This window comes from Microtus oregoni, unplaced genomic scaffold, assembly GCF_018167655.1.
Source record: "Microtus oregoni isolate MIOR12 unplaced genomic scaffold, Mior012 000032F_ref0000030, whole genome shotgun sequence".
Classification (NCBI taxonomy): Eukaryota; Metazoa; Chordata; class Mammalia; order Rodentia; family Cricetidae; genus Microtus; species Microtus oregoni.
Window position 1 is genome coordinate 23033567 of NW_024543091.1, and position 25553 is coordinate 23059119.

At 44.3% G+C, this 25553-nt stretch overlaps 2 protein-coding genes across 5 annotated transcripts in view; one reads left to right on the forward strand and one right to left on the reverse strand.

Annotated features, from left to right (window-relative positions):
• Zwilch (zwilch kinetochore protein) overlaps nt 1-2267 on the forward strand; it is a 47726-nt gene extending 45459 nt beyond the window's left edge. Inside the window, exon 19 of one of the 2 annotated variants that reach the window (XM_041679567.1) lies at nt 1304-2267. The gene's annotated coding sequence lies outside the window, so the exon portion shown is untranslated. The remainder of the gene's footprint in view (nt 1-1303) is intronic. The other variant, XM_041679568.1, reaches the window with a different exon arrangement.
• On the reverse strand, nt 1261-25553 carry Lctl (lactase like). Of its 3 annotated transcripts, XM_041679569.1 has the most exons (13): nt 25439-25553; nt 24308-24471; nt 23639-23726; nt 23311-23420; nt 21154-21282; nt 20970-21065; nt 14765-14819; nt 14521-14682; nt 9220-9494; nt 7580-7706; nt 7022-7221; nt 4725-4788; nt 1261-1481 (listed from the first exon to the last, which is right to left on the reverse strand). In XM_041679569.1, exons 1-13 carry the CDS (start codon nt 25551-25553, stop codon nt 1366-1368), a joined length of 1701 nt encoding a protein of 566 aa, XP_041535503.1. In that variant the 3' UTR covers nt 1261-1365. The 3 variants fall into 3 exon arrangements, with proteins under 3 accessions (XP_041535503.1, XP_041535504.1, XP_041535505.1); XM_041679570.1 differs by lacking the exons at nt 4725-4788; nt 7022-7221; nt 23311-23420; ... (1 more) ...; nt 24308-24471; nt 25439-25553 and having other exon boundaries at nt 21154-21243; XM_041679571.1 differs by lacking the exons at nt 4725-4788; nt 7022-7221; nt 20970-21065; ... (2 more) ...; nt 24308-24471; nt 25439-25553 and having other exon boundaries at nt 21154-21243.

Sequence of the window (25553 nt, forward strand, 5' to 3'; positions counted from 1 at the left end):
TAAGGTGTGCATTACCCTTGCCCATCAGATCTCTTTTTTTGTTTGTTTGTTTTTGTTTCAGAAACAAAAATAAATAGAATTAAATAATGAGTAAAAATGCCTGATGTTACTATTCCCTCTTAAGCCCCATTTGTCCTCTAATAAATGGAGATTAATTTTATCATGGTTAAAAATAAAGTGGTCTAAAAAGTAAAAATAAAAAAAAAATAAAGTGGTCTTTAAGACAGGGTATGTAGTCCTGGCTGTACTAGAGTGCTCTTGTGTAGACCAGGCTGGCCCCAAACTCAGATCTGCCTGCCTATCTCCTGAGTGCTGGGATTAAAGGTGTGCAGTGCCACGCCAGCTTTTATTTAAATTAAAGAGAAAACAAAACAAAAAAACAGAGACCTTTGTTCCCTAGCAGATGTTTTACCGTCACAGCTTGATATTGCAGTGTCTCCTTGCTGACTGCAGCAGTGACTGACACGCGTGGTCTCAGGACACACATGTTCCGTTCTCTTACTGCCCACCTGCTTAGGTAATAGTCTACAGCCTGAAAGGATTTTAGGTTGATGTTATCCAACAGATAGGGCAGTGCTTGAGTGACAGTCATTTGTATATTATAGTAATCTTTCCAGATACATGAAAAATAATCAAGTTACAAAGCTATAGACTATATTCCTAATTTTGAAAAATGAAGTATGTGAATGATATTGTTGGACTCTAGCGTCCAAACACCGAGGAGGAGTCACCCCCAGAGACTATCTCACACACCACAGCCGATGTAAAAGCATGAGGATTTTATTAATTCTGTCATGACAGGGTCCCCCAGCATTCGGGAAGCCGAGAGACCTCAAATAGCTGGTACAGTCTACTTTTAAATGGGCCACAGAAGCAAGGGGGGCTGTTCTTTGACTATTCTGATTGGCTTATTCGAAAGGGCTATTACCAATAATTGGCTGAAGAACTGTTGCCAGATCAGATGAGGTAAGAGGTCATTTTGACCCCTTTTCCCAGGGGACCAAATCAAAACATACGTATATGGGTAATTGTTCAGGAACTGAGTACGTGCGAGTGTAGCTGTTAGGTCCTTGGTTCCCAGGGGAGGAGGGGAAGCACTATGGCATGGAGGCTGAGAGGATTCAGAATTGTCAAAATGGCTTCAGAATTGTCTTAAAGTCTTACAATATATAGCAAAATATTAACTCTTGACTTCAGGAGAATTGAAATTACAGGTTGCTTTCATTTTATTTATGCTTGTTTTTATTTTGATTCGGAGGTAATTTTCAAAACCTAAAAAATAGACATCACATAATTTTTGAAGCAGAAAAAGAAGCGTGATTCTGAAGATCCTCCGAAAGATGAAGGTGGAGATGAGATCCTATCTCAGCTGTGGCTCCTGAGGAGGAGTGTTAGCAGCAGGGCAGCAATGAGGATGGAGAGGGCGCAAACTGTGGGTACCACAATCTCCGAAGCCATGTGCATGTGCCTAAGCAAGGGCTCTGAAACGGACAGAGAACATTCCACCAGACATGAAGTTTGTTTTGAAACAAAAACTAAAGAAGAGGTACCATTGTGGGTTTTTTGTTTTTATTTTTGTTTTGGGAACTCTCACTGTAGACCAGGCTGGCCTTGAACTTACAGATCCTCCTGCTTCTGCCTCCCAAGTTCTATTTACTAAATGTGTACACTGCTACCATCCATTTTAACTATGGTATCTAATTGTTCCTATTTGTTGTAAAAAGAAACCAAAACAGTAAATAAAACAGATTTTAAAATGGTGGTGGGACTGTAGTACTGAGGCAGAGCATTCACTTGGCTGCACACAGCCTTGGGGGATCCCTGCCATCACACAGAACTTATGTGAGAGCTGGAAATGTTACAGAAATCTGGGAATGCCTAAATTTGGTTCTTTCACTGGAACTTCAGGAAGCCTAAGTGTGGATAATATTTATGCTGGCATTAATTTCAACATATTAGCATCCATATTCCATGAGTTCTCTGGATTTTTACTGAGGAACTTGTAAAAGAACCCTTCGGGCTGGGTATGGTGGTGCAAGCCTACAGAAGGAGTTCCAGGACAGCCAGGGTTACAAAGAGAAACCCTGCCTCAAAAGGAAAAAAAAAAGAATCCACTGGAAACATTTCTAGTTTTTTGAGTTTGTTATTCTTCATATATCTTATAAAACATTAAGAGATGTAGGAATGTCTATATTACAAATTCTAATGGTAATTCTTAAACTCGTTTGTTTGTTAATACAAAAATTCATTAAAAACCTAAACAATTATTTGATAATTCTCACATGGTTTAATCTTTAAGAGCTAAGTGGTACGGGCACCAATCCGACGGAAGACCTTGATTTGTCTGCTGAGCACCCTGGTGACTGAAATAAACGGGCGTGGCTATGTTCTTATGAAGCTCACAGTCTCGTCAGCAAATCCTGTACTGCAGTCGTGTTGCATTTACTTTGATTTTTGAACTATGGTTTACGTGGCCTGGTTATTTAGGAATAGGGATGCTGGTGCATGGTTATATGCTAGCCTGTAAAGATAGTTTGTTGAGAGGGTTTCTGCACCGCCTGCTTTGATCATCTTTTGATTAAAGGATGATATTAAAATAGGAAGTATATTTCTTTTAATTGTCCTTATGCAGAAAAATAGATTTCAGAAACATTCTATATTTTGAATCCTTTTAGATCCCATTGCATAAGAAATGATACCTTTTTAGCCCAGTGGTGGTAGCTCAGTCCTTTAATCCTAGCACTCAGGAGGCAGAGGCAGGCAAATCTGGGATCTGTGAGTTCAAACAGTCTTATCTACGAGCGAGTTCCAGGATAGCCAGGGCTACACAGAGAAATCCTGTCTCGAAAGGAAGGAAGGAAGGAAGGAAGGAAGGAAGGAAGGAAGGAAGGGAAAGGAAAAGGAAGGAAAGGAAAGAAAGGAAAGAAAAAGAAAATTATGTAAAATGATATATTTTAAAGTAGGGACAGTACTTTGTTCATTGCTGTTAGCTCTGAGGCTTAAAATAACCCTCAAATATTAGGGAGTACTGATTATTTGCTGAAGATCTCTTGCAGGCCTGTAATCCTAACTACTTTGGAGGCAGGAGTAGGAGGATCAAGGCCTATCTGGGCTACTGAGTTTAAAGTCATCCTGGGCAAGTTAGTGAGACCTTGTCTCAGAAAGCAGGGCCCGGGCTGGAGATGGCTCAGCAGTTAAGAGTATTGGCAGCTCTCTCAGAGGACCTAAGTTTGATTCCCTGTGCACACATGACAGCTCCAGGGGTTCTGATACCACATCTTCTATCCTCTATGCGTATCAGACATACACATGATAGACAGATATACATGCAGACAAAACTCTCATTCACATTAAAAAAAAATTTTTTAAGTAGGACTGATAAGATGACCTAGTGAGTAAAGGTAGTTGCTCCCCAACCCTGACCACCTGAGTTCAATTTTCTAGAACCCATGGAGAGATGAAAGGATAGAATACCACATAGTTATCCTGAGTGCCTCACATACTCTCATACACATCATACATACATGTACATACATACATACAATAGCAATAAATACAATTAAAGGTTGAAAATTTAAAAAGAAAAAGTGAAAAGGTTAGGGAGATAGCTCAATAGTAGAGCACCTAGTGTTTTGGAAGCCCTAGGTTTAATTCCTAGCAGTGCTACACACAAAAGTTACTTGCTTGATTAATATAAGACCTGTGTTTTGCTTTTCTTCATTCCAGTTGATAATAGCTGTTTTTTTCCTTTTATTCCACAAGCTCATTTTAATAAAACTGGTAGGCACATAAATTTGTAGTCTAATTCAAAAGAATGATTAGAGAAATTGAAATCATTCTTGTGAATGGGGCCATGGCTCAAGCAGTAAAGCACTTGCCTTGTTTGACCTCTAGAACCCACATAAAATGATAAAATGGCAAGGTGCAATGTTCTTGGAACCTCTTCCCCACCCCCCCACCCCACCCCCGAGACAGGGAGGTAGAGACAGGAAGAGTCCAGAGCTAGCTGACTAGCCAGTCTAGACTAATTGATGAGCTCCAGGCCAGTGAGAAACTTACTCTCCAAGGGAGTGATTGAAGTTCCTGAGTGTAACACTAGGTTGTCCCTCTGGCCTGTACACATATCGAAGAAATCTCCCTCCCTCATTTCTCATGTGCTTGCATGCTTTCTCTTTCTTTTACATTATTTGTTTTGCTTTGTTTGTTTGGTTTTTTTTTTTTTTTTTAGATAGAGTCTTTAAGCCCCCATTAGTCTGGAATTCATTTAGTCCATGTTGGCTTCAATATATATGCCTAGATAGACAGACAGACAGACAGACATTTAAAATGCTGTAGAGACTGGGAGTTTAGCTTGCTTAGTATGTACAAAAGCCTACCTTCAGCTGGGCGGTGGTGGAACACACCTTTAATTCCAGCACTTGGGAGACAGAGGTAGGCAGATCTCTGTGAGTTTGAGGCCACCCTAGACTATGAGGGCTAGTTCCAGGACAGCTAGGACTGTTAAACAGAGAAACCCTGTCTTAGGAGGGAAAAAGCCTACCTTCTAGTAGCTATGGCACCTAAAAAATAAAATTTTAAAGATGCTTGTATGACAAAAATTAAAGAAAAAGACATTTTTAGTCCTAAATGGTTGGGAATATTGATTTTAGGTAGATCATTTTGCTACTTTTGATAATGCCATCATATGTAAAATTACATAGTTATAAAGAAAAGAATGTCCTCACCTGTGGCAAGCATCTGGTTGTTGATGGAGCAAGTTTCCAAAGCTTTGAGACGCCAACTTTCCACCTAATGAAAACCCACTTAGTAAGTAAGGTTGCCTTATGTTTTTCTATGTTTGACATTGTTTTTAGAATAAATGAAAGTTTTTTTTAATTTATATGCATTTGTTTGTGTATATGCATGCATATACATGTAGAAGACTTGCAGAAGTCAGTTCTTCCCTAACACTTTAAGAGACAAGCCACGCCCACTCCCTCCCCCATCCGCTGAGGCAGGCTGATCTTCAGCTTCTGGCCTGAGCTTGCTCTCTTTTCCATCTTCCTCTCGGAGAGGCAGCTTCGCTTCTGCGTCTCTCTCCACTTCTCTGCCTCCCCCCTTTCTCTGTCTCTTTCTCCTCCTCTCTCTCTCTCTCTCTCTCTCTCTCTCTCTCTCTGTCCCCCCCTTCACCCTTCCTTCTCCATAACCCCCTGAATAAATATTCAACCTCACCCTGCATGTCGTGTCTATCCATGTCTCTGTCTCCTGCCCGCCTGCCATGTGTGTTCCTGCCTGGGACCAGCCACTGCTCCGGGACCGGTAGCAGTCTCTGCCTGGGACTGGCTGCTCCCAGAGCCTGCTGCCTGCCACCACATGGCCCACTACCACCATTTGGGACCTACAGCATTTCTGCTGCCTACTGCCCCCGGGGATCTTGCAGCATTTTAAAAAAAAGAATAATAATCAGTCTTACCGAAACAAGCACATTTATAAAAATACCCACAGTTTGGATTTTATTTATTTTTTTGAGATGATCTCAATGTATACTGGCCACAAACTGGCTATGTAGCTAAAGCTGACCTTGAGAGACACCCCCACCTTCAGGTGTATTGACTCTAGGATTGACAGAGTGAAGAACTAAGGGCAGTAGTCACTGACTTCACTTCTAGACCCACTGGGTTTACTTAGAAGCAATACTAGCAAGGAAGTCAGATTTATTTTTAATTTTTTTTTATTAAAACCTTCTAAATCATAATTTATAGTCCATGCTTGTAGATGTAGCTACAGACAAGGTAGAGCTGATGGGAAATTTGTAGGTTATCAGAACTATTTGGTAGTTTGTTTCTTTAAAATTTTAATTTTTTAAATATGCCTGTGTATGCCCATGGAGGCCTGATGTGAAATTCCCATCTGTATGCTATGAATATGTTTCATCGCCACTGATCAATAAAGAAGCTGATTTTGGCCAATGGCTTAACAGAGTAAAGCCAGGTGGAAATTCCAAGCAGAGATGGAGGAGAAAAGTAGGTGAAGTCAAGGAGACACCGGAACCTTACTGGTGAACCATGAGCCTCGTGGTGAAATACAAAATAATAGGAATGGGTTAATTTAAGATGTAAGAGTTAGCTAGAAATACACTTAAGCTATTGGCCAAACAGTATTGCAATTAATATAGTTTCTGTGTGATTATTTCGGGTCTGGGCAGCTGGGAATGAACAAGTGGCCTCCACAAACAGAGGCCAGAAGAGGATGTTGGATTGCCTGGAGCTAGGAGTTGCAGGCAATTGTGCCAACAATTGAACAAGAACACTAAGACTCCTATTTGATAGGTTTTAAAATCTTAAAATTTGTTTCTGTTTAATCTTGGCTTGGAGGCAGTGCATGTATATGGCTCTGTCATTTGGTGGGAAAAGATATAGTCCTACATTTGATTTATAGAACTTTTCACATATTGAAGAGTAGGTAGTATTTGTTTGCATCAGTGTAACTTTTTTTTTTAATTTATTTATTTATTTATTATATATACAATGTTCTGTCTATGTGTATGCCTGCAGGCCAGAAGAGGGACTAGACCTCATTACAGATGGTTGTGAGCCACCATGTGGTTGCTGGGAATTGAACTCAGGACCTCTGGAAGAGTAGGCAATGCTCTTAACCACTGAGCCATCTCTCCAGCCCCAGTGTAACATTTTTAATTCATCAGAATTCCAATCTAGATGCAAATAAGAACCTGAAGGGTAGGTAGGGGGAAGCAACGTCTAGAGCTGGAGCCTGTCATAGGTAAAGCTCTGGCCAATCCCTGGTTCCAACAACACAGAAAACAATTGGAATCTTTATGTGACAGACAGGACTCTTGTCACCCTGATACTCTATCTGGAAGGGACTAAATTTTGAGGTGTGCTTACTCCATCCTAAGCAGAGGTGACGAGCGCCAGAGGAGGCTGTGTTCCCCATCCTGTTCCGTAGAAGACAGGAGAGGTGTGGTGCATCTCAACTGTTAGTTCTTCTAAGAACAGAACAGATGTGGGTAAGTTAGCCGTACCTCTCGTGAGTTTGGAAACCCGTTGGCTGTGACGATCTCCTTGTAATACTGAACCGAAGCCTTGGGATAGCGAGGCTTGTTTCTCACATTGAATTCAACATAGTAGAATCCATATCTATCTGCATAGCCTTTCTCCCATTCAAATTTATCCAACAGAGACCAGGAAGTATACCCTTTTATATTCACACCATCTTTTATAGCTGTGAAGACATGATTGCATTTTTGAATACATTTTATCCACTTAGAAGTAATTAGATAGTATTGAGTTGTTTTATGAGATTTAGAAGCAAGTTTTAGTTGATAGTAGATGGTAGTTTAAATTTTGTCTAAGAAGAAAAACATATAAGTCAAATCTTAGCTTTTTTTTTTGTTGTTGTTCTTGTTCTTGTTTTTGTGTTTTGAGACAGGGTTTCTCTGTGTAGCTTTTGGAGCCTGTCTTGGAACTAGCTCTTGTAGACCAGGCTGGCCTCGAACTCACAGAGATCCGAGATCCACCTGCCTCTGCCTCCCAAGTGCTGGGATTAAAGGCGTGAGCCACCACCGTTTGGCTTATCTCACCTTTTAACATTTCATTTATATATTCTTTGAGGTACTGAATTCTCCATTCATCACAGAATTGAGTGCAGTGTAACTTTTGAGATGCTCCGTTTTCTGTCACATATATGGGAGGATCGCCATATTGAATCTGAAAGGGAGGCAAGAATGAATTCCAAATATCTGACTTACACATGGCTGCCATATTCTAATGAAGTACTTAGCTCTTAGTGGGTGTTACATATTTATCGAGAGAGGAGTATAGGCAGGTGAGTTGATATGAAAGACTATAGTTCTCAATAAATTGGCTTTATTTGGGAAAATGCACTTCAGGGTCTTATTCTTTCCCACAAATTCCATTTCAAATCAGGTGGGCCTTGGGGCTGGAGAGATGGCTCAGAGGTTAAGAGCGTTGCCTGCTCTTCCGAAGGTCCTGAGTTCAATTCCCGGCAACCACATGGTGGCTCACAACCATCTGTAATGGAGTCTTCTGGCTTGCAGGCATACACACAAAGAGAATATTGTATACATAATAAATAATAAAATACTAAAAAAAAAATCAGGTGGGCCTTAAATGGACTAAAAATATCTGAAAGAGGAGCAGTCATTTTCTCCAGTGGTGTAACCTTGTGAGAGTAAATACTGTAAATAGCCTCTCACCCACATGCACGTAAGCAACTGCGTTGAACTCAATGGGTCGCGCACACACAGACACACAAAGACATGAAAGTAGGAGGCAAATTTGTTTGGAAGAAGTGTTAAGTGGAAGTGGGGAAAGAAGAGTTAGTGGAAGATGGAAATGATCAAAATATATTGCATACATATAGGAAATTGTCAAAGGGTAAATTAAAGAATTGAGACTAAGGGGCTTTAGATATACTCAGTGCTGTTTTACAGAGTATCTAGGAGGTTTAGTTCACAGCACAAACATGGCAGCTCACAACCGTCTTTAAGTAGTTCCAGGGGATCTGAGCCCCTCTTCTAACCTTCATGGGTACCAGCCATCGCTGTGGTGCACATACCTATATTCAGGCAAATGCTCATATATATAAAATAAAAATAAACAAAAAAGGCAAATTAAATGTCAGATTTCAGCTGTAATTGAAAGTGGTTGTTGGGGGCTGGAGAGATGGCTCCACGGTTAAGAGCATTGCCTGCTCTTCCAAAGGTCCTGAGTTCAATTCCCAGCAACCACATGGTGGCTCACAACCATCTATAATGAGGTCTGGTGCCCTCTTCTGGCCTGCAGACATACACGTAAACCGAATATTGTATACATAATAAATAAATAAATAAATAAATGTTTTTTAAAAAGTGGTTGTTTACATAAGTATCAGTCTGCAGGACCTATGTTTAGTAGCCTCTGAAGTGCAGGGTACTGGGTTTATTGGCTTATTAAGTTTTTGTTGTTTTGAGTTGTTTTTATTTGTTTCTTTGTAGTAGAGTCTCCTGCAGTTCAGATTGGCCTGGAGCTCAGTATGCAGTGTATAGAGGCCAAGACTGAATTCCTGATCTTCCTGTGTTCAGCCTCCCAAGGGCCGGGCTTGCGGTTGTGTGCCTCCATACCTAGTATTTATCAGTTTTCTTATGTAGTCATCTGAGCGTCTGCTGGAAGAGACTAAACTCAGGTCTGCAAGTCTTACACAGCTTGCTGGGATAAGTACCTGGGCAAAGTTGAGAAGCCTTCTGAATCCCCATGGCACAGAATAGAGCCATGAAGACCCCATGTCTGGCCAGTTGGGGTCCACAAGTTCTATTAAGTCACGGTCATTCTGGAAGCTGGGCCCCTGGTGGGAGGGGTATTTCCTTTGAGTGATGTATCGAGTGGTAAAGTGGCCCAGTCCCAGGAAGTCAGATGTGCCTCTAATGTAGCTCTTCTCCTGAAGGGAGAACGTGGGCAGCCTCGACATCTCCAGGCCTTGCTCCGCACTCTTTGTTCCTGACAAGAGAGAATATGAGAATTTAACCAAGTCTATTTCTCACAGTCATCTTGTCCCACAGTGCTGCTGAAGTGATGTATAACCTGGGCTTTGGTGCTGGAGCGATGGCTCAGCAGGTAAGAGCATTTGCTGCTCTTGCAGAGAACTCGGGGTCAGTCCTCCACACCACGCGGCAGCTCACAACTGGCTTTAACTCTAGTTCTAGGAGGTCCATCACCCTCTTCTGACACCCAGAGGCACAAGGTACTACATGGTGCACATACATGCAGGCAAGCATCATACACATAAGACAAAAATAAGAAAACCTTTTTAGAAAGCTAAACTTTAAAGAATCCAGCTGCAGCACATTCCTTTAATCCCAGCACTAGGGAGGCAGAGCCAGGGCTGTTTCACAGAGAAACCGTATCTTGGGGGGAAAAAAACACAAAAACAAGAATTTGGCTGTGTGAAAAATACACCCTTGACCTTTCAAGTTGTAATTGTGACATTTGAATACCACCTACTTTAATTAATTTTTTTTAAGGATTTATTTTATTTATGTATATGTTTATGTGTATGTCTGTCTACATGAGTACAATGCCTGCTGAGATCAAAATGAAGTATTATGTCCTCTGAGCTGGAGTTAACATGAGCTGTGGTCTACCATATGCAGATGCTAGGAACTAAGCCTGTCCCTCTGGAAGAGCTTCAAGTGCTCTTAACTGCTGAGTCATCTCCCCAGCCTCTATCTAAAAAGTTTCAAAATTTATATTCTTACTATTTATGGCTTAGTGTACTTAGTAATAGAGTACTTGACAAGCATGTATGAGGCCCTGGATTGGACCCCTAGCACACAAAGAGTGTAATGTTTTTCACTCATTAATAGTGAGTGGTGTATGCACAGCTCTTTGGCTATCTGAAGAAGGCAGGGTTTTGTTCCTTACATTGAAACACTCCTAGAGTGTTTCACTGGTGGTAGGGGAGAGTCATGGATGTCTTCCTACATCGTTGGCAGTGTAAGATGTTACCGGTTCTGCACTGGGAAATTTTGCCCTAGTCTTGGTTTGAAATGGTACATCTTTTTTTCTTTTTTTTTTTTTTATTTATTATGTATACAATATTCTTCCTGCGTGTATGCCTGAAGGCCAGGAGAGGGCACCAGACCTCATTACAGATGGTTGTGAGCCACCATGTGGTTGCTGGGAATTGAACTCAGGACCTTTGGAAGAGCAGGCAATGCTCTTAACCACTGAGCCATCTCTCCAGCCCCCGAAATGGTACATCTTTGAAGATTTATTTATTTATTATGTATACAACATTCTGCCTCCATATATGCCCGAACGCCAGAAGAGGTCGCCGATCTCATTACAGATGGTTGTGAGCCACCATGTGGTTGCTGGGAATTGAACTCATGACCTCTGGAAGAGCAGCCAGTGCTCTTAACCACTGAGCCATCTCTCCAGCCTGAAATGGTACATCTTTTAACAAACTCCAAACCTCTTTATCTTGTACTTTGCCCACTTGTGGAAAAGGATCTGTGTTCAGGTGTCTTCACTGTGAGTTGAGTAGCAAAAGGTTGGAAACAACTTATATTTTCCTTGCCAAGGGAATGACTAAATAAATGGTGGAAAACTGGGGGTGTAACGTGCACAAGGCCCTGGGTCTGATCCCCAGCACCACAGTACTAATCATAGGTTCTGGAGAGATGACTCTGCAGCTAATACTTGCTGCCACCAAACCGGAGTTCAGTCCCACCACCCACACGTGGCTCACAGCCATCTGTAACTCCAATTCCAGAGGATCCAGTGCCGCCTTCTAGCTTCCATGGATACCATGCATGCCCGTGGTATATAGACATGCATACTGACTAAACACTCACACACATAAAATCTAAAACAACCCCTCTTAAAATAATAATAATTATTATTGAATGGTCATCAGTACTACAGTGTGTAGCCATTAGAATAAACAAGGCAACATTTTCTATGCTAACATGCAAAGATTGCCTAGATATATGTTCATGGAAGAAAAGATGCAGACCTGATTATGGCATTACATACTCTGGCAAACCAACAATGATCTAATAGGACAATAAGATCATTTGCGGGAGACTATTGACTTTGATTAAAAGAGTGAAAGGTTTGTATTATTCATATCCTTAGAACGTCAGCATGTTATTGCTGTCAGTCAAATATAGTAACTAGGAAAGTCACTGGGCACTATCCCTGCACTGTCTCATATAGTAGTTAGTGCTGTATGCATCTACAAATAGGGCTAAGGCTAGCTCCAGTCATACTGAAGGTCTGAATTTTTTTATGTTAGCATATAAAGTTATAGGTTTCATGATGGCATTTTTGTATGTTGTGTTATGCTATGGTAGTTTGAATGGAAGTGGCCCCATATGCTCATAGGGACTGATACCTCTGGAATATTGAAGATATATTACATTTGTTTATGCTGTGGAATATTTGTTTAATGATGCAAAGGTGTGCTACATTTTATGTTGCATTTGTTTGACTCTGTAAAGCTGTGTTAATTTACACTGTCTAAAACACCTGATTGGTGTAATAAAGAGCTGAATGGCCAATAGCAAGACAGGGGAGGGATGGGCAGGGCTGTCAGGAAGAAAGATTAAATAGGAGGCTCAAGAGAGGAGTGAGAAAAGGGGGAGAGGAAGACACCAAGGGCCAGCCCACCCAACCACACAGCCAGCCACAGAGTAAGAAGGGAAGAAAGATAAGTAAGAAAAGCTGGCTAGAAATAAGCCAAGCTAAGGCTCAGCATTCATAAATAAGAATAAGTCTCCATGTATTTATTTGGGAGCTGGATGGCAGGCCCCCAAAGAGTAAAAACAACAACAAACAAAACAAAAATCCCAACTACAGGCAGTGTTGGGAGGTGTGGCCTTGTTAGAGGAAGTGTGTCACTGGGAGTGGGCCTTGACATCTTGTATCCAGTGTGGCATTTTCTCTTCCTGCTATGTACAGATACACATATAGAACTCTCAGCTCCTTCTCCGGCACCATATCTGCCTACATGTCATGTTTCCTGCTATGATGATAATAGACTAAACCTCTGAACTATAAGCCAGCTCCAATTAAATGTTGCCTTTATCATATAGAGTTGCTATATTATTATTACTACTTCACAGTAGTAAACACCTAAGATGTATGTTTTGTCCTTATTTGTCCTCTTTCTCTGTCCGCTCTTGCCTTATGTATTTTAGTAGTCTCTTTTTCTCTTATTCCCCCTTCCTTAAAGATCTCTTCTTCCCTTCTTCAAGTATCCCCCATGCACACATACACACACACACACACCACTAAAATCTGTTTTCATTTAGAAGAAAACATCCAATGTTTATCTTTCTAATTCTGACTTATTTTGATTAACATAATTTCCAGTTCCATTCATTTCCTACAAAGGTCATTATTTCTCTTTTTAATGCCTGAATAAAATTTCTTTGTGTAGCTGGGCAGGGTTGGCACACATCTTTAATCCCAGCACTGGTGAGGAGGGGCAGAAGCAGGAGGATATCTGTGAGTTTGAGGTCAGCCTGGTCTATAGAGTGAGTTCCAGGACAGCCAGGGCAGTTATACAGAGAAACCCTGTTTGGAGCCTGCGGGGGAAGGGTCCATTGTTTATATATACCACATTTTCATTAGACATTCATCTGTTTATGACTATCTAGGATGGGCCAATTTTCTGGCCATTGTGAACAATGCAGCAGTTAGCACGAATATCTAAGTATGTCTTTAGTGTATTTGTGTTGCCTAGTCCAATGATATATAGCTAGGTCAATTAGTAGTTCTTATTTATATTTGGAGGTTACCATGGCAACAGTGTGTAGGGCAGAGGACAACTTGAAGGAATCTGGTCTCTCATTCCACCTTATAGGCCCTGGGAAATGGAATTTATTTTAGATCGTCAAGTTTGGGTAGCAAGTGCTTTTAATCACTGAGTTGTCTCTCTAGTCCTATTTTTAGTTGCTTTTAAATTTCGTTTGTTTATGAGGGAGCCGCACTGATTTCATAGTGGCTGCACCAGTTTTTCCTCCTACCAGCAGTGAATGAAAGTTCTTTCCCAAGTCCTAGCCAAGGTTTGTTTACTTGACAGCCATTCTGACTTGGGTGAGATAACTCTCAAAGCTTTTTAAATTGCATTTCCTAAGGATGTTGAAGCCAGACCCAGAAAGACAACCTCCGCTGCTCTCACTTAAAGGGCAGCAGACCTAGAGCTGAGCCTGGTATGCTGTCCCAGAGCCCCCCACCCCACCCCCCGCCCCCTGCCCCCAGAAGCTCGACTGTGCAGTTGTCTGCAGAGCGACTGTGGTAACAGTGTACTGTGCCTCTCAAAAAAACTAGAAGGGGTTTAAGAGTTTTTACCATAAAGCAATGATAAATAACTTGTGTTTAACCTGATGTAAATATCAGTGTACATATATACTGAAACAGCACAAGGCCCTATAAATATGTATAGTTTTTTTAAAAAAAAAGGTTTAGGGCTGGGGAAATAGCTCAGTTGGTAAAGTGCTTTCCTTGTAAGCATGAGGACTTGATTCTTAGAACCCATGTTTTTATTTAAAAAAATAAAAAAAGGCTGAGTGTGAGCTGTTGAAATGGCTCGGCAGATAAAGGTGTTTTATGTGCAAGCCTTTTGACCTCAGTTCATTCCCTGGATCCCATGGTAGGAAAGAACCAGCTCCAGAGTTGTCTTTTGTCTTCACACTTGTGCCTTGGCATTCGTGTGTGCATGCGCGCACACACACATAGCACATACACGATTTTTTTTTTAACTGAGAATGATGGTATGTGCTTGAATCCCAGCACTGGAAAAGCAGAGTTAAGTGGATTCCTATAACTCAGTGGCCAATTAGCCTCTCCTACTCAGCAAGCTCCACTCTAGTAAGAGACCCTGTCTCAAAAAACAAGGTGGATAATGACTGAGGACCTACTAAGATTGTATGCATGCATGCCTGAACACATATGCTACTTGCACACATGAACACATGAGCAGGTAAGTTAAAAACAAAACCATGACTCAGCTCACCAATGTAGTCCTTCATGACTTGGGGGTAGTCACCAGCATAAATAGGGTTTGCAAACCAACCGAGGCAGAACTGCAGGTATCTCTCAGCTGCCTCAATGTCGCTGGGGTTGTTGATGTCCAACGGTTCTCCCCAGTCACAGTTGAGTGAAATTCCCACCATGCCTTAAAGGAAGGAAATGGAGGTAGAGAGAGGCAGGTTCTGGCTCCTCCGGGCCTGTGTCTGAGCCTGAGGGTCCCAGCTCACCTTGCTGTTTGCTGCGCCATGTGTTGTTATAAGAATGCCAGGCTTGGGCGTGTGCCTGAAAAAAAGAATTAGTACATGTACCTGACTCTTCCATTCCCCTGCCTGCCTGTCTTTTTTCCTTCCTTTGTTTTGTTTACTCATGGGGGTGGCTCAGAGGACACTCGTTCAGTCAACTCCCTCCTTCCACCATACCAGGAACTGAACTCAAGCTGTCATTCTCAGCAGTAAGTGTCTGCCCACTGAGCCATCTTGCTGGCTGGGGAGTGGCCTTTCTTGTCTTCCCTACTCTTGAGCTCCAACTTCAAAGTTCCCATGTTTCTGAATCCAGTCTCAATTACCATGGACTCCCTCCCTCTGACTTCCAGAGACACTTGCTTCCTTTGTACTGCAGAGGAAGCATAGTCGAAATGGGCAGAAGTCAGTTTGTGTGTTTACTGCTATAGCTACCCACCCCCACATTAAAACTGAATCCAGGGTCTTGTCCATGCCAAGCAAGTGTTCTATCAACTGAGCTATCATCCCCCAGCCCATCCTTTATTGTCTCTAAATTGTTGGTGTAGGTCTCTAGAAAGACAGCAGTCCTCCTGAGGACCTGGGGGAAGCGTGAGTTCCTGAGGCCCCTCACTAGGACCTGCTGGAGCAAGCTCTGGGAGCAGGGCCCAGCATCCTGTTTGGGTTGTTTCTTCTTTGTTTTGAGGCAAGGGCTCATGGAACCCTGAATTGTCCTCACACTTGCTGTGTAATCAAAATTGGCTTTGAGATTTTAATTCTGTTTGTTTCAGGATATTTGTTTATACTGCATGAAGATGTGTCTTTGTTTTGCCTCACCTGCCTAAGGCACCCGATTGCTTTAGTAAAGAGCTAAATGTCCAATAGCTAGGCAGGAAGCTATAGGCAGAACTTCCAGGAAGAAAGGAGGTCGGGAAGACTCTGAGGCACGTGGTATTAAGCTAGTGAGATGCAGAGGGAGTCGGATGTACAGAATGGAAGAGACAAAAAGTCAGGTGGTAGATTAATAGAAACAGGTTAATTTAAGTTCTGAGAGCTGGGGCTGGAGAGATAGCTCAGTGGTTAAGAACATTGGCAGCTCTTCTAGAACTCCTGAGTTCAATTCCCAGCAACAACATAGTGGCTCACAGCCATCTATGGTGGGATCTGATATCTTCTGCTATATAGGCTCTATGTATAGAGCACCATATACATATACACCATATACATGAAATAAGTAAAAATTACTTTAAAAAAATCAACTCCTAATTTAGGAAAAAAATTAAGTTACAAGAGCTAATAGGGAAGAAGCCTAAGCTAAGGCCAAGCTTTCATAGTAAGGAAGCTGTCATTTCCTGGGGACTGGTGGCCCAAAGAAAGACTCATACACCTCCTGCCTCTACCTCCCAAATGCTGGGATGACAAATGTGTTATCACCAGGCCCAACTGCTATCTATGTTGTAACGTAGTCCCCATGTGTTTCTGACATTTGCTGAAGTTTGAGACTCATCCATGTTTAAACCCAACTATTTCAGGCTACAAAGGTTTTGAGTGTTACTTGTTACTCCCAGAAAGCCCCTATTTCACATTCTCTTTCCGGTGTGTGTGTGTGTGTGTGTGTGTGTGTGTGTGTGTGTGTGTGTGCACATATATGTATGTGTGTGTGCACACATGCATGCAGCGTTCAGGTACTTGTGTATGTGGAGGCCAGAGATCGACCTTGGGTGTTGATCCTCGTGAGCCATCCACCTTGGTTTTTGAAACAGGGTCTCTCCTTGGGACCTGGATGACGCTTGCTCCAGTAGGCTGGATTCTGGCCATCAAACTCCCAAGAACCCTCCTTGTCTCAGCCTCCCCAGTGCTGGGATTACAAGCACGCTTTTACCACACCCAATACCCTGGCTAGTTTTATGTCAACTTGACACAAGCTAGCAGAGAGGATGAAACCTCAATTGAGAAAATGTCTCCAGAAGATCGGATTTAGGCAAGCCTGTAGGGCATTTTGTTAATTTGTGATTGATGGAGAGGGCCCAGACTTTTGTAAGTGGGTCCCTGGACTGGTGGACCAGGGTTCTATAAGAAAGTAGACTGACCAGTTGTCATCAGAGAGGCTTCCTCCAGCAGCAGATGGGAGCAGATGAAGAGACCCACAGTCAGACTTTAGGCAGAGAGAACCCAAAGTAGAGATCTCCATCAGGTCCCTCCCCTTGAAGCTCAGGAAACCCCATGGAAGGGGGGGAGGGGGTTAAAGGACACCAGGAAAACACGGCCCATAGAATCAACTAAGCAGGGCTCATGGGAGCTCACCACAAGAATCTGCTACGTCCACTGCATCTGTATTATGGTTGTTAGCTTGGTGTTTTTGTGGGACCCCTAACGGTGGGAGCAGGGGGTGTCTCTGTCTCTTTTGCCTGCTTGTGGGACCCTTTTCCTTCTACTGGGTTGCATCACCCAGCCTTGATATAAGGGTTTGTGCCTAGTCTTGTCAGAACTTGTATGATATGAATCATGGTTCATATCCCTGAGAGACCTGTTCTTCCCTGAAGGAGTACAGAAGAGGAGTGGATCTGGGGAAGAGGAGAGGTGGGGGAAGAACTGGGAGGAGTGGAGGGAGGGGAAACTGTGGTTGGGATGTACTGTATGAGAGAATTTAAAATTAAAGGGAGGGAAGGAGGGAGGGAGGGAGAGAGAGAGAGAGAGAGAGAGAAAGCAGTCTGAGCAAGCCTTGAGGGGCAAGTCAGTAAGGTACTCCTTGAAGTTTCTGCCTCTAGGCTTGGCCCTGCTGGAATTCCTGCCTTCATTGTTTCTGTTGATGGGTTAGTGTGTCTGTGTGGAGTTTTTTTGTTTGTTTGTTTTTTGTTTTGGGGTGTGTGTGTGTGTATACATATATACACATATCTGTGAGTGAAATAAACCCTTTCCTCACCAAGTTTTTTTGGCCACCCTAATAGAGTGGTTCTTTGAATAAGAATGCTTCTCCCCCTCATAGTTGAATGCTTAGTTGCCAGGAAGTGGAACTCTGATAAGATTAGAAGTATTAGGAGGTGTGGCCTTGTTGGAGGAAGTGTGTCACTGGGGGTGGGCTTTGAGGTTTCAAAAGCCTATGCCAAGCCCAATCTATCTGTCTCTGCCTGCAGATCAGGATGTAGCTCTCAGCTACTTCTCCAGCACCATGCTTGCTGCTATGCTCCCTGCCATGACGTTAGTGGAGTAAGACTCTGAAGCTTTAAGCAAGTCTGCAGTTAAATGTTTTTCTTTATAAGAGTTGTGTGGCAGAGACAGCTGACCTGAGCTTATTGGAGCTGATGAACCCTGGACCAACAGCTAGGGAACCTGCATGGGACCTACCTCTGCCTGTGTGTGACAGTCATGTAGCAGTGCGATCAGGACCTGTCCCTGGTGCTTGAGCTGGCTTTTAGAAACCTATTCCCCTTGCCGGGTTGCCTTGTCCTGTCCTGATGTAGGGGGAGGAGCTTGGTACTGCCTTAACTTGATGTGCCAGGCTTTGTTGACTACTATGGGAGACCTGCCCCTTTCTGAACAAAGATGGAAGAAGAGTGGATGGGGAGTGGGGTAGTTGGAAGACTGGGGGAGGGAATGGAAGGAGAGGAGGGAGGGGAAACTGGTCAGTATGTAAAATAAATGAAAAAATTAATTAATGACAAATAAAAAGTTATGTGGCCAGCCAGGCAGTGGTGATACACACCTTTAATCCCAGCCCTCAGAAGGCAGAGGCAGGTGGATCTCTGTGAGTTCAAGGCCGGCCTCATTACAGAGTGAGTTCTAGGACAGCCAGGGATGGCTATACAGAGAAACCCTGTCTTGAAAAACAAAACAAAATAGAACAAAAAGAAAGAAAAAGAAGAAATCTGTCCTGGCCATCACAACATTAGTAACCCTAACTTAGACCCTACTTAGGGTTAGTAGCTGTAACCCAGCTTTTTACCTAGGTCCTAGAGGTTGAACTCACTTCCTCATGCTCGCATGGCAAGCACCTACAGCCTGGGCATCCTTCCAGTTCTTATGCTTGCTATTTTGCTAGCTAGTAAGTAGAAAAACGGGGGCTGGAGAGATGGCTCAGAGGTTAAGACCACTGACTGTTCTTCCAGAGGTCCTGAGTTCAATTCCCAGCAACTATATGGTGGCTCACAACCATCTGTAATAAGATCTGGTGCCCTCTTCTGGTACGTGTATACATAATTAATAAAGAAATCTTTTTTTAAAAATATTTATTTATTTATTATGTATACAATATTTTGTCTGTGTGTATGCCTGCAGGCCAGAAGAGGGCACCAGACCACTCTACAGATGGTTGTGAGCCACCATGTGGTTGCTGGGAACTGAACTCAGGACCTTTGGAAGAGCAGGCAATGCTCTTAACCTCTGAGCCATCTCTCCAGCCCTTAATAAAGAAATCTTTTTTTAAAAAATATTTATTTATTTATTTATTTATTATGTATACAATATTCTGTCTGTGTGTATGTCTGCAGGCCAGAAGAGGGCACCAGACCTCATTCCAGATGGTTGTGAGCCACCATGTGGTTGATGGGAATTGAACTCAGGACCTTTGGAAGAGCAGGCAATGCTCTTAACCACTGAGCCATCTCTCCAGCCCCCTTAATAAAGAAATCTTAAAAAAAAAAAAAAAAGAAAAAGAAAAAGAAAAACAGTATGAAAGCTGAGCAGTGCTGGCACATGCCTTTAATCCCAGCACTTGGGAGTCAGAGGCAGGCAGATCTCTGTGAGTTCAAGGCCAACTTGGTCTACAAGAGCTAGTTCCAGGACAGCGAGGGAGGACTGTAACAGAGAAACCCTGTCTCGAAAAACCAAAAAAGAAAACAGAAAACAGGATGAACTCTGGAATTGTCTAGTGATGTGGAATGCCGCAGAGAGAGTATCAGAATCCTAACTGTTCATATCACTCTTTCATAGATTGCTCTGCTTGTCGACTATTCCATTAAAGAACTCTTAGGTCAGGCTGGAGCAGTGACTCAGTAGTTAAGAGCACTGACTGCTCTTGCAAAGGACCCTAGTTCCTAGCACCCACACAGCAGCTCACAACCACCTGTAACTCTTATCCTAGGAGATCCAGCTCCCTTTTCCTAGCCTACCAGAGCACTGCATTGTATATTCAGGTGAAAACATTCATACTCATAAATCAAACATAAGTTGTTAGCCGGGCAGTGGTGGCGCATGCCTTTAATCCCAGCACTCGGGAGGCAGAGACAGGCGGATCTCTGTGAGTTCGAGGCCAGCCTGGTCTACAAGAGCTAGTTCTAGGATAGGCTCCAAAGCCGCAGAGAAACTCTGTCTCGAAAAACCAAAAATAAATAAATAAATAAAATAAATTGTTTTAAAAATCTCAAGTTGCCAGGCAGTGGGGTTGTTAACCTCCAGTACTCAGGAGGCAGAGGCAAGTAGATCTCTATGAGTTCAAGGCCAGTCTGGTCTACAGAGACAGTTCCAGGACAGCCAAGACTACACAGAAACCCTGTTTCAAACCAAAAAGTCAATTTTATAAAAAGTCAGAGCCATGAGAGTCATTTCCCTCACGTGAACTTGGGTCTATCTTTTCAGCTGGAGCAGCTTGTCCTCCCAGCCAGGTGTCCCCGGGGAAGGCTTTCATCGGGTTTGTAGCCCCAGCATCACTCCCTGTATTTTCACTCATGTCTTATAAGCAACCCACTGTCTCTGTCTTTCCTCAGCTTTCAGTGCATGCTAGGCACCTTCTCTGAACGTCTCCTTCCCATTTATGCTACTAGCCAACTGGCTGTCCTGAAGACTTCACTCAGGCAGAGACAACCCTCCAGCCCACATACCTTCAACTGGAAAAGGTTGTAGCTGCCTCTCCATTTCTTCTAAAACTCCAGGTCATGGCCAGTGCCCACTCTGATCTTCCTGCTGGTCCTTGCACCCTCTGGCTTTTCCTACTATTCTGTGTGCTTTGGTCCTTATCTACTGTCACATACTCCTTCTTCCATCACCATTTTCACAAAGTTTATACCTGCACACGACAAATTCCCGAATGCCTACCTCTGTCCTCTTGGTAAGACCTACAGCAGCCATTGTCGTACCTCTGCCATGGCAGGGTCACAGTGAGGTGACAGGACGTGCCCTCTACATACCCTCAAAGAAGGGCCCTTGGCATATACTGCTGTTGCAGAGGATCAGTGTGGCCCGAGGCAATGGCTCTACCTGGTTGATATGGTGTGCTTACCTTGATGATATGGTGTGCAGCCACGTACAGACCAGTGCCCGGGAGCCTCAGGCCTGGGGCGTGGAGACCGGTCTCGTAGCCTTTTTCTACCATTGTCTGCAGAGACAGCAATGGGGATCCCAGGACCATGAGGGACAACAGGGCACATCCCTGTCTCCCCATCTGAAGAGGAGCCTCTACTTACCCAAGGATCACTGAATGTGAGCCAGTGTTTCACTCGGTCCCCAAAGACCTCAAAACATAGGTCAGCATAGTCCCTGAAGTATCGGGTCATGCTCACATTCTGCCATCCACCATATGTGACCTGGAGCATCTGCCAACAGAGAGAGAAACTGGCACCCTGGGAGCCTCTGGAGTAGATTGGGGAGATGTGTGGGTAAAGCGTGGATGACTACAGTACAAGAATGGGAGCAAAGATGCAGGGTAGGGCACAGACCCTCTGTGGCAAGGGGGTGCATCCTTTAAGCCAGAAACTGGAGGGAGCAGGGGGAACTGGAAATGCCCGCTTAAGAAGAAGCTGAAAGATTGGATATTTAAGCTGTAAACTGGGCATAGGGACACATGCCTCTCCTAGCACTCAGGAGGTAGAGGAAGGAGGATTAGATGTTCGGGGTCATTTTCAGGTCCTTAGGAAACTTGGTCTGCCTAAGTGGGTGCTGGGTGAGATATGATACCAAGGGAATGTCTAGAACATCCCTTGCGACAGTAGAAGGTGTGGCGAGAGTTTTGAGGTCTTGCTGAATTCAGGGCACTCCCTGAAGCCTCATCTATTAACGTGAGGTTACCTCTGTGGCAGAAGCCACTACCTGTGCACAAGGCTAGTCACTCATCTGTCCTGGTTACCTAATGCCTTCCTGGTTTGCTTGAAGAGATTCTCATCGACAAGTTAGTGGAAGCTGCAAGCCTGCTGTGTCCTCTGCCCCAGCCCTTACTAATTTCCTAACCCAATTTCCAGTCGCCTTGCCTTAGATTTGGGAGTCTCAGGCCACTCCTCCAATAGTGCTCTACAGCGTGCCCCTCCCACCCAGAAGCCCACATTCCCACCACCACCTCCTCCCTTTCCCCTTCAGTGCATGGATTACACCTCTTTACTCCCCTATTTCTCCTTAAAACTTTGAACCCACTGCCCTGACTTTGCTGTGATCTCTGTTGGGCCCGGTTGAAGAAAGAAAAAAAACTGCCTGAGTGTTGACAGCAATTTCTTTTTCTTTTATTTATTTATTTATTTATTTATTTATTATGTATACAATATTCTGTCTCTGTGTATGTCTGCTGGCCAGAAGAGGGCACCAGACCTCATTACAGATGGTTGTGAGCCACCATGTGGTTGCTGGGAATTGAACTCAGGACCTCTGGAAGAGCAGGCAATGCTCTTAACCACTGAGCCATCTCTCCAGCCCCTTGACAGCAATTTCTAAAGCGTGCTAGGACATGGCTAGGTCATGGATGAGACAAGTGGTAGTGCCTCAAACAAAGGAAAGAAAGATTGAACAAAACCTGTGGAACATACCATGTCATCAAACCTGGGTCCAAAGGTATTTCTCAGACTTGGGCTTCTTTGGCTCGGTAGGAGAGTGCTTGCCCAGCAAGCACAGGGTCCTAGGTTCAGTACCCAGCAGCATACACACACACACACACAAGGATTTTTTTTTTCCTAATTATTTTTCCTTATGCCAAGTATTGTGTGAAACCTTAGGACCACACTCTTCATTTACTGCAAGCGGCATGGCCTCTCAGCTAATGCTTCCTATGTATGTTTGTGCATGTGGGGGTGGGTAGAATCAGCGACAGGTGTCTTCCTCACTCTCCACTTCATTTCTGAGACTGGAGCTCATGGCTTTGATTGTGCTAGGCTGGGTGGCCGTGTTCACCAAGTGCTAGGATTACAAGCACACTAACCCTGCCCAGCTTTTTATGTGGGTGCTGGGGATGATGCTCAAGCCCTCATGCTTGCACAGCAGTGTTACCGACTGAGCCACCTCTCCAGCTCCACGTGGAAATTTCCTGTATCTTATAAAATGACAAAGCTAGTTCATGCCTCTCGCCCTTCCTCCTCTGCCTTGTGGGAACACAGTGCCCCCTAGAGGACACAGTGTTCAAGACCCCATCTTGAAAGCACAAGCCGGTCCCCACCTCACTGATTCCTTTGGCATTTGACCTCGAACTTCTCAGCCTCCAGAACTGAGACAGTCTTTCGATGTTTTTAACTTCACCTGTCTGGCATTCTGCCACAGCAGAACAAATAAGCTTTCTATCCAGAACCCCAGGCTCTGCCCCCTTTCTTGGTCTCTTTAGGTCCTCACACCAGGCTCCCTCCCGCTGAACCCTGCCTGGCCCTCACCTGAGGCAGATCCCAGTGGTGCAAGGTCACAATGGGGGTGAGGTTGCTCTTCAGCAAGGCGTCAATGAAATTGCTGTAGAATTCAATTCCTCTCCTGTTCACCTGTTCAGCTGCAAGTGAAACAGAACTTGGCCTTTCCTGTGGGGCACAGCATTCTTGGGTTCTGTGGCCTTCTGCAGGCTGAAGCCCTCATAGCCCACAATGTCCTGAGCCATAGAAGAATGCTGTTGGTATACCTGGAGACCAGTTACCTGCTGAACCCATGCTCCTGGGCTGGTCACCCTCACTTGATCCCTGCAGAGCCTAGGGAAGGACTGCTGTAGCTCACCTCTGACCCCTGTGGGCAGGATCCGTGGCCAAGACAGGGACAATCGGTAGTGACTGACGCGTAGCTCCTTCACCAGGGCAATATCCTCCTGTGTAGACAGGTAGGGAAGCAGGGGAAGACAAGTCTTGGGGGCCTAGAGAATCATGCATATCTGTAGCTCCAAGTAACCCTTTATAAGGCTGTACTATGAATTCCCTCTCCGTGCTGGGAAACTTTTGAGAAGTCCGCATAAGATTCCATAAACTTGAATGAGAAAAGAGGTTCCGAAGGTGAGCTGCCCCTAGGTTCTGAAGGTGAGCAGCCCCTAGGTTCCGAAGGTGAGCAGCCCCTAGGTTCCGAAGGTGAGCTGCCCCTAGGTTCCGAAGGTGAGCAGCCCCTAGGTTCCGAAGGTGAGCAGCCCCTAGGTTCCGAAGGTGAGCAGCCCCTAGGATCTGAAGGTGAGCTGCCCCTCTGGGGCCAAGCACTGGCCTTTTTGTACCTGATTGCTTAGACTAAGGTACTGTCTCATCTCATTTTCCTTCTTGCTACATCCTGGCACTCACAGCCCTAGCCACCTCGGCCCCATGCTCTTTGGCTGGGTTCAAGGTGATTGACACTGTCAGTGACATGCCCCCGTACTTCACTCCCCAGCTCTCAGGCAGGATGGTCCACACAGCCCCCTTCACTCACCTGCACTCTGTAGTAACTGTCGCAGGCTGCATCCGCTGTGTCGTCCCCTAGGACTCTTCCCTCCCCGCGGTGTGTGAAGGCATCCCAGATGCTGGGCCCTTTCCCATCCTGGTCCCACGCACCTTCTGTCTGGTAGGCAGAACTGCCCACGCCCCAGGAGAAACCTGCAGAGAGACCCCACACCAGGCCCCGGGCCACCCCAGCTTCAGCTACATTGAGAATTCTAACCATGCTTCCCAGGCTCAGGGCACTTACCCTGTGGCCTGCCCCATCTCCCTGGAGTAGGAACATAGGGGGCAAGGAGAGAGAAGATAGAGTGATCAAAACATCCTGTGGGGGCCCAAGAGCTGCCCTAGCGGTTAAGAGCACTGGCGGTGCTTTCAAAGGATCTGGGTTCTTTTAACATCGTTTTTTAGATTTTAATAACTTGGTTTAGATTTTTGTTTTATTTTTATTGTCAATTTGTGTTTGGAGGGTTGGGGGTGAGAGCAGGTGTCTGAAGAGGCCAGAAAAGGGCCTGGCTCCCTTGAAGCTGGGATTCCAGGCAGTTGTGAGTCACCTAATGTATTTGGGTTCTGGGAGCTGAACTCCAGTCCTCTACAGAGCAGTAAGCTCTCTTTGTTTGTTTGTTTTGTTTTCAATACAGGTTTTCTTTGTGTGGCCCTGGCTTTCCTGAAACTAGCTCTGTAGACCAGGCTGGCCTCATACTTACAGAGATCCACCTGCCTCGCTTTCACTTTCAAGTGCTGGGACTAAAGGCATGCGCCACACCCCAGCTAAGCACTCTTAACTTATGAATTTAGTAACTTTTTAAAAGTCCCTGGGTTAGGGATGTAGCTCAGTACCAAACTGCTTGCCTAGCATGGACAAAGCTGTAAATTGGATTCAAATTCCCAACACCACATAGACATACTGATGGACCAAGAACTTCCCCCCCCCACACACACACACATACATACACGCACCTATTTATCAGGGTGTTTTATTTTACAGCATCTACATGAAGGTGTCTCCCATCCCACCAGATCAGAGCACCTAATTCTTTGGCAAGTCAACCGAGGTAGGGAGACCAACAGAGACCAACAAATGGATAGACAGTCTGAGGACAGAGTAGTGGAGGAATGGACATACCAGGTGGAAAGGTTCCATAGTAGAAGGATGCCTCTTCTGGGGGTCCTCTCCTGGCAGCCCCTGCCCTGGCCACCAGCAGGATCCACCCAAGGATGATGCCCCACTCTGGCTTCAT